General features: G+C 38.1%; 1 protein-coding gene across 1 annotated transcript in view; it reads right to left on the bottom strand.

Moving 5' to 3' along the window:
* Positions 1–8947, bottom strand: part of LOC309572095 (cadherin-10) — a gene marked incomplete at both ends in the record, with an annotated part of 60641 nt that extends 51694 nt beyond the window's left edge. Inside the window, one exon of the mRNA XM_082280105.1 lies at positions 8717–8947. Within this exon, the coding sequence (XP_082136231.1) occupies positions 8717–8947 (231 nt within the window). The remainder of the gene's footprint in view (positions 1–8716) is intronic.
* Positions 8948–12153: the final 3206 nt, after the last annotated feature.

Raw genomic sequence — 12153 nt, 5'->3', positions numbered from 1 at the left:
TGGATTCCTCTTCTTGGTTTTGTTTTGCTATTCCATAGCTAAACTATGGAAGAACTGTGGGAAGACTCTTGGCTTTCAGAGCCGCATATGGACATTTATCTTAAACTTAAAATGATTCTTGAACAAAGATTTGTAAATTTTAGCTTGATTCAAGCTCAAAAAGAACTGAAACACTTCTTGGCATGGTTGTTTAAGAACTTTTTCTATGTTTCTTGGGATTTAATTCTTACCAACGAGTTTTGGAAGGCCGTTTGGACCCAGTTAAATTTTGAGTCAAAATACATGCCGATGGAAGAATATTTTCGTGAATATTATTTAATTTCCGAGACTGTTGAGCAATGTCTTGGCGAAGGAAAGCCTGGCACAGGAACCGTGCGGCCCAGGCCACGTGCACCGAGTGCTCTGCGAGCAGCAGCGAGGCAGTTCCCGCGTGCGGGCGGAGCCAAGCGAGCCGCAGTGTCGGTGGCGGAGCGAGGCGTGGCAGGAGCGGCGGGACCCAGCGGTGCCCGCCCGGCCCCGCGCAGCGCGTGGTGGAGCGAGCCCCGGGAACGCCCGACCGAGAGGGGCAGCATGCGGGCGGCAGTGGCGGTGGAGCGGAGCCGCACCCAGCTGAGACGCGCGCTGGAGCAGGGCACGGGGGAGTCGTTGCTCGGGGGCCCAGCTGAGACGTGGGTACAGCGCCTGGCATCAGCAGCGAAGCTGCGACCAGAGGAGGTGACACACGGAGAACTGAGCGGCGCGGCCCGGCCCGGCCCGCACAGCCCCGAACGCGACCCCGGGAAGAGCACGCAGGCACCAGCAGCCCCGACAATTCCAACATGGGAGCGACCGAAAGAGAGAGCAAAGACGCAGCGAGACAGAAAACAGCAGCCACTCGGAAAAAGGAAAAGATCATAGTACCTAAGATCTTAGGGATAGTAAAATGGTATAATGTTAAGCAAAATTATGGTTTTATAACAAGGTGTGACAACCAGCAAGACATATTCGTGCATAGAACTGCTATTAGAAAGAATAACCCTGAAAAATGCATCCCAAGCTTGGGAGATGGAGAGGTGGTGGAATTCAAAATTATACGAGGTAGAAAAGGGTTACAAGCATTGCAGGTCACTGGGCCTGATGGTGTTCCTGTAAAAGGCAGTATACATGCAAAAAATCGTAGTCATGTTAGACAATATCTCCATTGTAAGCCCCTCCTACAGTCTCCCTTTCCTAATCCCACCTTTCCCTTTTACCCTATGTCTTATTACCCCCAGTGTATTCCCAATCCGTTTTTTCATCCATGGTTTCCCTCACAAAACCATGCCTTTGCCAATTGTTTCCCCAAAAATCCCTTTCCAATGCCGAGTAGGGGATGAAAAGGGGGAGGGAAGAAGTTAAACCCTCTCCTGCCTCAGTTTCCCCACAAAGCATGCTCAGATAGTTCTGTCTCCCTTCTGTCAGCCCTAAGATGTTCCACAGAATCTGTTTGGACATGTAAAGACTCAGGAGGGTAGCTTGTTTTGTTTTGAAACTGTTCTTGTTATGTTTATCCAGTTGTTTTCATTCTCCTTTTATTAAAATAAAACGGGTGAGGTGTTGGGGTCTCCTCCCCCGCCGTGTAGCCCTGGCAGAGGGGCCCTGAGGGGACAGACATGGGGTTTCCCTGCCCCTGCTCAGCCTCATTCCCATTGGTTGGTTTGTGTTCCCTGCGCAGGCAGAAGGACCCTTGGTCCCGTGACTGGAACAGTTCCTGGGCAGAGCTCCGGCCATGCGGCTGGAGAAATAAACATCTCTGAAACATCTATCAAGAATCTGTCCGTCCATATATATTTCCTTTCCACGGGACTCCTGGTTTGATATATGCATGTTGCAGGATCCCCACTGCAACAGCATGCTCTGATGTTTTTCCCTTGCGTCCTAGTCATACAGTATAAAAATATAGGACACACTGCCTTTCAGTTCTGTCAAACCAGATCTTCTCTGCTATGGTAGAGATTAAATGACACCAGTGTTAGTAAGCCTGTTGTTTCACCTTTTTTGTCCTTTTCATTCTAATTTTGGTATCTTTGCCTATCTCCTTCCTTCCTTCCTTCCTTCCTTCCTTCCTTCCTTCCTGCCTTCCTGCCTTCCTGCCTTCCTGCCTGCCTGCCTGCCTTCCTGCCTTCCTTCTTGCCTTCCTTCTTGCCTTCCTTCCTGCCTTCCTTCCTGCCTTCTCGCCTTCATGACTTCCTTCCTTGACAGCATCTGATGAGGCCCTACAGATTTTGTGAACATGGCTCTTGAAATGCTAGGTGGTTCTGGTTGCATAAACAGTCCGACTGACTTTACCATTTTAGAGGAAAAGCACACTGCAAGTAATCTGCCTGTTAGATCTTTAAGGACAAATTTGAAGCAGACATTCAACACATCCAGCATTTCTCACTGAGAAAACAAATACTGACACTGGACTCCCCAAGAAGGGCAAAATTGCTTTGGAACATCTACCTTCAGCTCTGTTGGATGTGGCTTGCACACATGAAACAAAATCTAAAAGGATGGTAATCCATTCTAGCACTATTTCACTGTGAAACACTGGAGTTTCATTGTAGGTCTCTGTGCTTCCTCATGCTTTCCAAAATGTTACCAGTCTTAAGAGGCAACTGGGATTGTTCACTTAGGTCTTTCATTTACAGTATGTGGCACATCTGAGCAAAAACACTGTAAGATAATTTGGACAGTGGGAATCATCCCCTTAAGCAGTTGGTTTAAATATGCCCTCAGTACACCCTACTCAAGTGACTTAATCCCTCTTTCCTTCTGAGCAGACAACACTTTAAAGAAACATACACACAGACATCTGTCCAGGGCTGTGAAGCTACAGTCTTTGAACAAATATATCTGACTTTGAATTCAGGCACACAACAACTGTGGGTCTTTTGGTCATCACTAAAAGACTTAAGGACACTACAAACCCTTTGCATTCTTCAACAACTGTCAGTTCCGTTCTGTGTCATCCAGCAAAACACAATGTCTTGTAGGGGTACATCCAGAACAGTAGCTAACAAACAATTCATTATTTATGAGAATAAAACCTTAGTATTCAGCCTGGTTAGCTCTTTGTCACCACTACCTTCTGCTGCTGTTCCATGAAGCAAGAAATCAGAGCCTCTGGCATACACTGAGGTTTCCAAAGGAATAGTCCTTTTGCAAACAGAAAATGAATCTAAGCAGTTATAGTCATAAACTTCCTACTATACTGAATCCCAACAGACTTTGAGAATGAATCTTTCTCAGCACTCACTAAGAATCAATCAGCCTTCAGGACAATCCTACGGGAAGCTTTTGATGTCTCTGATATTATGGGAAAGCAATATTTCTCTCTGACATTGTTGACCTGTTCTTAAATATCTAGGAGGTCACACATGTACCCCCAAAAGCAATCTTTCATATGCTTGAAATGAATTGGTCCCTTAAGTAACCCTCTTCACAGTCTATGTTTTAAGTCTTGCTGAGAAAGAAATAAATTTCTAAATGTTGTTGTCTCTGAAATGTCAATTTCGCCACACTGAAGTATCTTCAATAAGATAAGGTTTTTGAAGATACACAGCTGTGAAAAACTTGGGCTTTACTTCCAGTAGAGTTACACCAAAAACACCTCACGTGGAAACTACTAAAGGACTAGCTGCCCTTTTTCACCTTGACAGATCACTATTCATTTATTCAGTTTGCAGAATATCTTCCCTCCCTTTCCATACTTTTTTATTGATCTCTGTCACAAGAGTCTGCTCTAGCTGAAAATTCAACCTCTGCAGAACTTGAGTGCCACGGAGCTGATTACCTTCACCTCAAAGGAAAGGCATTTTATATCTCTCAGTCAGATCTTCACACCAAATATTAAGCCTGCACCTTAGCATTTGCAATTCAAAGTCCTACTCTTTAGTCTCTCATAGCAGCAAACGTCTTTACAAAAGAAAGAACTAAGGTAGAAACACTCTTCAGAAACCAAAATGCGGAGATTTTTAAAAGGATTTGGTAAGTCTTCACCTTAGCACTACAGTAGCATCACTTCACTGGGATCTTTTTATTTTTTTGTCACACTGATGATGAATCCTTTGAAATCAAAACATGGTATTTTGTATTACCCTCTCCAAAACCAATGCTTTTGGTAGTTGCTTCCTCAGAAAGAAAAATACAAGCAACATCTGTGGCTTTGCTGCCTTACATGTTTATGACTGTTACGTGGTATATCACCCACAGTGTCAGTAGACAGTTACTAAAGCTGTAACTGCTGTTCTTGAAAATGTGTCATGCACGCACAGCTTGCTAAGTTTTTTCCTCAGAATCATATCTGTTGGGATTCTCAAAGTGAAAAGGAACTAAGTGAGGTTGACATGTTCTTCTCTTTACACCATCAAAGATAATGACTACACTTACAAGCATGTGATAGTTAATACTGCCAGGATAATCCTTTCTGGTAACAGTTCTACTATGACACACACAAATTTTACATACATTTATGTGCAAATATAAGATAAATTATCCTTTGAGATACTAAAAAGCACTTCAGTGTTACTAAGAACTTCAGTCTCTCAAAGTACTGAAATATTTGTGTCAGTTGATCCTTCATGCAATAAAACTACTGTAATGGAAATTGCTAGAAAAAGTCAATATCTGTCTCAGAAAGCTAAGTGGGGAAAATATCTGCAAAACTAAACAATTGACAAGATCTGGAGAGATAATAAGGGGAGAAAATGAACTTCAATGTGGATAAAGAATTTATCTGTGAATCACGCAGTACTAAGATATTATTGATGCACAGTAGTGCTTCCTTTAGGTGGAAACAACTAGAAAGTAAGGTTTAGACTTAAAAGAATTTTTTTCTCTGGATATACTCAAAGTAAATTGAAGGTTTTCAGAAAGTTTTGAAAATGTGTAATACTTTCTAATTGCAGCACTTTATTTGAAAAATAATAAATGGGCCTTTGAACTGTACACTAAGAATAGAAATAAAAATTATGAATCAGCTTTCTGTAATATTAATAAAGTGTATTTTCTGATATGATATTTTTACTTCTTTTTGAACATTCCCGCATTGTTTATCTGAAACTAGGAGGACCACTTTTACTCAGATTTTCTTCTAGTATATTTTTACAAAGATACCTCAAAGACAAATAGTATAATATATATGTATAGGTTTGGTTTTCAACATGGCTCTTTTTTATGACTTCCACTTTTACAAGAAATATAGTTGGAATTATTATTTGAGGTTCTGCATATACAAAAATCAGTTACATAATTTTGATTTCTGCCCTAAGGATGCTGTGTATTACATGAAAGAAAGGATGACCATCCTCTTTCTTGTGATAATAATAAATACTGATCTAAAGAAACCTGGGAATGTCCATAACCAGTCAATATGTATTCTGCCACCATTTCCCAAGGATAGTTGACTTAAATAAGAAATACTTCATTTGTTATGGGATTATGTATCTCATTCATTCATTCATTGAACCTCATTTCCATCGTATTATTCTAGTTGAACATTCTCAAGATGACCCAAACAGTGAATGAATGAATGAATGCCTAAATTGCACTGTGAATTGTAGACACTTGTTTCAAGAGTATTGTGATATTCAGCAGTTCTCAAGTTTCCCTGACAGATATATACATGCAGGTTAAGAAACAAGAAAAATTGTATCAGTTACGAGCTCAGAAACCAAAATATGTAAACCATAAACCCAGATGAATTAGCTTTGAAATTGCTACTGATTCTTCCACTGAAGAAATTACACAAAAATTCTCTCTTAGTCCTTGGCCATGAATCGCTGAGTTCTAGCTTTTGCTCCTATTATCTCCCAAAATTTCCAAACACCATCTTCAAACGTGTCGCAGAGAAATTAACAGGAATGTGGCATTTCATGTCACCCACCAATCGAAATAATTTTGTCTCTGGATAAAATCAGGTGAAAGGAAACATCCAGAAATCTTTCGAGTATAGAACTGAGATGGCTGTTGGAAAGGTAAGTGCAAAAACAAGGGAAAGGAGATAGATACTATAACATTTATGTAGAAAATTTTTAATCAGTAATTATTTATTTACCTAATAATTTGAGAATTTGGATTATCAGACTAAAACATTAATTAATGTAACAATCTATTTTTAATTCCTCTTATAATTATATCTCTTTCCATTAGCTTCCTTTGTGTAAAACTCTCCCTAAGCAAATAGCATGCTATGATACTCTTAATTTTATATGTGTATTTTATTTTTTCATTTTATATGTGTTTTCCCAAACTTGCCAGAAAATTGCTACAGGGCAACTTTGTATACTCAGTTTAATTTTAAATTTTCTTTCTCAAATTAACAACTCTTTTAGTCTAGGCAGAGCAAAATAGATGAAAGGGTTGTCTTAAATGCTCATCAAGTTTCTTCTCAGTTCTGTACTCTTAATCTGTCATGTTACTTATCTTTACTTATCACGTCACATTTGCAAACACTTATTTTCTCTCAGCCAAAATAGTTTGATGTTTATCAACAGCTCTCTTTTTCTAATGCAGGTGAGTTAGTCTAAAAAGTGTTAACCCTTTCCCCTCTAAAGAGTATTCCTTAACTTATGACGGGAAGAAAATTAAGTAACACCACTCCCACTTTGTGATTTGAAATCATAAGTATTCAAAAATAATACAATAGGAAAAAAAAAAAATCAGCGTGCTTCTGAAGGTACTTAAATAATATGAAGTTCAGAGTGCCCTGGAAAGCTGTTTATCTCCTAGGACTTCTGTAAGCAATATATTTTCAATACAATAGTATAGTGTTTTGATACAGTGACCCTTCTTATTTTGTGGGTAACGTCAATTTTTGTAAGCTGTCAATCTGATCCAGACTGAGGAACTGGCCTACTTGCTTCAGAACACTTGGGAGTCCTGACTTTACACTTGAGAACTGTATGAAATAAATATAGGGACTATTTACAAGACTCTCAACATGCTTTGGAAATGGTTGCATTATTTAAATGTTAGTGCTAATATTACAGACTCAAAGCAACAAATAAAAATTGGAAACTTACTCATTTATAAGCCTGCAGTCTTGAATTTTTGCGTAGTGTTTAAATTTCCCAGGTTTTAATAAGGATTTCCTTTCACAAATCCTCCAGTGTCTTTAATTCTTCTGCAAAATGTTTTATAATATAATAATCCCATACACAAGTACATACTGGGGCCCAACTGGCTAGATAGCAGTTTTGCAAAGTGACCTTGGTGTCTTTTTGAGCAGCAAGCTGACCAGAAGCCAGAAATATGCCCTTGCAGCAAAGGTCATCAGCACCCTGGGCTCCATTTGGAAAAGCATCACCTGGAGATCAAGAGAGATGATCCTTCCTCTCTCCTCTGCCTTGGTGAGACATGTCTGTACTTCGGTGTCAAGGTCTGGGCTCCCCACATGACGAGAAGTAAAGAACTACTGGAGGGAGTCCAGCAAATAGCCAGTAATTTGAATAGGGAATTAGGGCATTTTTCATATGAGGAGATTCTGAGAGAGCTGAGATTGTTCAGCCTGGAGAAGGCTCAGCACAGACCTTATAAATGTATATAAATACTTGTTGGGAAGAAGTGAGGGAAACAGGCCCAGTTTATTTTCAGTGGTGCCCAGCGACGTGACAAGTGACAATAGGCACAATGTGATATACAAAAAATTCCCTTTAGGTATAGGAACAAACCTTTTATTGGGTGGGTGGTCAAACACTTGAATAGTTTGCCCAGCAAGATTGTGGAGCCTCTACCTTTGAAGCTACTTAAAATCTGACAGGACACAGACCTGAGGAAGCTCAAGCTTATCCTCCTTTGATCATGGGAGTTTGACTAGGTGATCTCCAAACATGCCTTCCAATCAGCTGCTCTGTGATTCCATGATTTTCAAAAAGTCAGAATTTCACTGTAGTATTTTTCAAGTTCAAAATCACATAAATACTGAAAATCTGCTTTATAGAAAATTGAATTTCTGTGTTTAGAACCAACAATTGATCCTAAGTTGTACCATTACTGCTGACACTAACTTTCATTTTCAAGACAATTACCAGTTTGAATTAATATCTTGTACCTGCTTGAATATTATTGTGGCAGTATACATTATATATTTTTAAATAAATCACATGGGAAAACCTAGACAACAACAGAAAATAATTTAAAGGACACTTCCAGTGTCCTTTATGTACACCTCTAGAAAGCTACGCAGTCACATGTACCATTCTGCTGTCTTCTATTGCAGTTCATTTCCTAATCACGTGATTTGTATCATATGTTTGCTAATGAACTTTATTCCCTGAAGTTAAATGATTTTCATGGATAGGTAAAGAGGAAGAATATTTTTTCTTCAAAATAGGTTGCATTCCTCAAACGTGCATAGAAAGAGATGCAGTATCTTGTATGAAACACGAAATATTCAGAGACAGAGTTGGAAAATTATTTTATAATGATTTATAAAATATTACGCTTTGATAACAAAGACATACTGAGTGGGCTGCTGGCTGGTATGATGTGCTGAAACAAACTAATCTGTCAAAAATAATTTCATTTGTTTCCTTCAAATATTTCTCAATAATTCTAACTAGCAACATTAAGTTAGTGATTCTAGTAGGAGAAACAGTCTATATGTTGCTTGGAAATCTGCTCCTTACACATTAGAATAAAACATAGAAGGTAAGCCTATGTGGAAAGATAAGAACACTTGAAAATTGTACAGAAAACCTTATGAGAAACTCACCTTGCCAACATACTGATAATCGGATCCTGTGTATTCCTCTAAAAGAAAAAACTGATTCCACATCCAGCCTCGCTTCTGGCGGTGAATTGCTTTCCCATCATTCCCTGAAGCACGTCCTCCAAAGGTTTTGGGTTTGAGATCAGGAGTCCTTCTGAACAGCATTTCTGTATGGCAGGGATGTGGCAGCCACATCCAGAGCAGCAGAAGTAATAGGACTTGCTGTATTGTCATAGTTCTCCACTGCTGATGCTCTTCAAGCCAGTCGGCAATGGAGCGTAAAGTTTTGTTTTCCTTGGCTCTTATTTTTTATGTCTCTAGTTTCTGTTGCAGCCAAGCAGTTTCCAGCAGCTCATCTCTGAACTGTATACAATAAACAAATCCTGAAAGTAAATAGAGAAGAGACAATGTAAGTTGAAGTGCATTCAAACACTAGTCTCCAATATCACTGCTACTGTACCCTTCATATAAAAACATAATGACATAGAAAGCAACCTGGTCAGAAATGTAAAGGTTATCCATAAAGGGAGAACACTGAATATATTAGGTAGCTCCTGTCAGAATACTTCCTAAAAAAAAAAAAGTAAGAGTGCCATTTAAAAAATTTCAATTTAGAAACTTACAAGAGTGTTCTTTATTTAGACTGGTGGATTAATATTGCTGAAACTTACACATTAAATACTGCTGCCTTTGCTTCAAATGTTTTCCACCCAATTTCATTTACAAGAATTCCAGTGTTTTATTAATCTTATTATCAAGAGACATGAAACTCTAGCATAAAGTAGTTTTAGAAATTACAAATGGTAAAACACCAGTTCTCCAGGGTATTTTAAATGGTAAGAGGGAATATCATATGCATCAGAAGAACTACAACATGACAAGAAGCAAACTTTTAAACAGAGAAAGTTCTTCAGACGGTCTTGTAATATGGAGTGATGTGAGCTTAGCCTTAAACTGTAGGAAACATTTTTAAAAACATGAGGGCCGGTTTTCCAAATATCCTGAAATACTGAACTTAATCTCATTGTGGGAAATATCACAGGGAGAAGGCAAGCCTCTCCCAGCTCACCTTTTTTTTTTTTTTTTGTCTCCACTTTTGGTTTTTTGATTTGCTTTGCTTTATTTTATTTCTTCCTTCATCTCATGGAACCATGAGATGTTATTTCAGCAAGAGAAATTTAGCCAAGTTCTCTTCACTTTACTTCTATCCCAAAATTTAAATAGTTGCAGTTTTTGTTAGTGAGACCATTTGGTAATTGTTTCCTTCAGTAAATCATAAAAACCTATGATTTTTCATCTAAATAGGGTGTAGTTTCTGCAAACTTTAACCAGGGTCATTTTGCTATTCTTTCTAGCATATCCATAAAAAAACATGGATGGTGGTTGCATTTCCTTGTATATTCTTCCACATGTGGCAAAAAACTCAAGTAGTAATTAGCTTGGGTTGTTTTTTTCTCCTCTTTGCTGATTTAAATAGGTAAGTAACATGCTCTGCAAAACACTATACTATAGTTCACTGTCATCTTAAATATTTTTATTTTTCAAAGAAGGTATATGTAAAAATTCCAGAAATTCTTTGTGTGTTTCAGTTTGACATTAATGTGTTCCTCAAGTTATTTCCAGTAAGCCCGTGTTGATTAAAAGAGCTTATAATAAAATGTCAGGATTTTTAAAGTGGGTAGACTATGAAGTGACATAGTTTAAAAACTCTGTGCCTGTGTGTACAGGCGTGTTAATAACTGAACAGATTCTTTTCAGGAACCAGTTGTTGTCTTCAAGTTATATTCACTCAGGAGAACATTTTCCCCTCTCTCCCAGCATTTGGAAGTCCAAACAACTTCTAAAAGCCACTGCTGTTCAGGATTTTGGCCCCGAGTCAGTTCTTAGTAACGCACAGATACCCATTTCCACTGGTCTAAATAAAAACCAAGTTATGTACCATTTCATTTACCCCTTTTCCCTTTCTCCTAAAATTTTGACATTTACTTGATTTGTGAACTTTGATTACTACACAGAACAATCCGTTCTAATATAAACTACTAATAACATGTGCTGAATTATATCAGCATGTACAAACTGGAGATGTGGTCCTCCACCTTGGAAATTATTTATCTCAACTCATACTTGTGTTCGAGACAAAGGTATACTGAGTGAGAGATGTATTCTAAGATAATTAGAAAAGCTTCTTCTCAAAGACCATAAGAAATTCAAAGTTGAAATCTTCTCTCTCAGTTTCCCTAAAATTTGGAAAACTGTTGGGTCTTTTTGAAAAAGGAATATAGAGTTTACTTTTTTTTTTTTTTTTTTTGGGGGGGGGGGGGCTTTTTTCCTTTTTATTTCCTTTTTTCACTTTCTTGTCCCATCAGTACATATATTCCATTATCCACACATTATTATTTGATGTAGAACTGTTGTTAAATGCCTCTTGGGAAATAATGCTTCAATATTAGGGGTTTTTATTGAATTTCCTTCTTGTTAAATTAGGTCAGCAGAATGAAAGCTCAGATGAAATTTGTTAAACTTACAAAAGTAGCTAATGTACGTGGACTTGGCAAGCACAGCTGCTTAATGGATGTACATACCAGCAAGGCCTTTTCCCTCCTTTGAGACTCCTGTTGGAGTTCAGTTGCCTGCTTTAAATGTGATGAGTTTGATAGTAGTCTACTCTAAAGCAAAACATTTACCTCTAAAAATAAGTTAGCAAAAAAAGTAAAAACAGACCAAACAAATAAAAAGCACTGTATAAAGGAAGTTTGAAGACAACTAGATGAAGGAAACCTTTTGATATATAACTACAGAAATTAAACAGAAATCTGAGTTCTGTACTACATTGCATATCTGGATTCTGTGCTGGAAGAGTCAATGGAGGAAGAAACATTTTTCGTCTGTTTGCTTTTTTGTTGTTTGGGGTTTTTTTGGGTGGTTTTGTTTGGTTCACTTAAGTTTCTTTTTAATTCCCTGGAAAACTAATTGAAAACTGTCTAACTTTTGGCAAAAAAAGTTCTCTTAGGAGAGGGTCTGAGAATTCAGAAGAATTTTAATAGTTTTGCTGGCTTCAAGTATTCCTTTTAAAAAGAATTTAAAGAGTTGAAATACCTTTAAATAGTTCTAAAGGAAATTATTTCACCAATCTTTCTCCTCAAATTTCTCTCTACCTCTTCTTCCTGATGATCACTTCTTGAATTTTTGCCACAATAGAAAAGAAACAAGGGGGGGGGGGGGGGGGGAGGGGAAATAAAGCTTTTAAAAATCTATCAGCTATGTCCAATTTCTGTGTAATATCCTCCTGTGTAATGCCCATATTTCTGTGTAATATCCTTCTAAATTACATTAAAATTACTACAGAAGAGCATTGTGCCCAACTGTGCTCTTGTTTATACAGGTTTTTGTTATCAGTTATTATTTTTAATGAGTTTTCTTGGAACAACTTCCAGTATGCA

The sequence above is a fragment of the Coloeus monedula genome, assembly GCF_965178545.1.
Source record: "Coloeus monedula genome assembly, chromosome: 1".
Classification (NCBI taxonomy): Eukaryota; Metazoa; Chordata; class Aves; order Passeriformes; family Corvidae; genus Coloeus; species Coloeus monedula.
The sequence above is the reverse complement of the archived record's forward strand: the minus strand, read 5'-3'. Positions and strand labels throughout refer to the sequence as shown.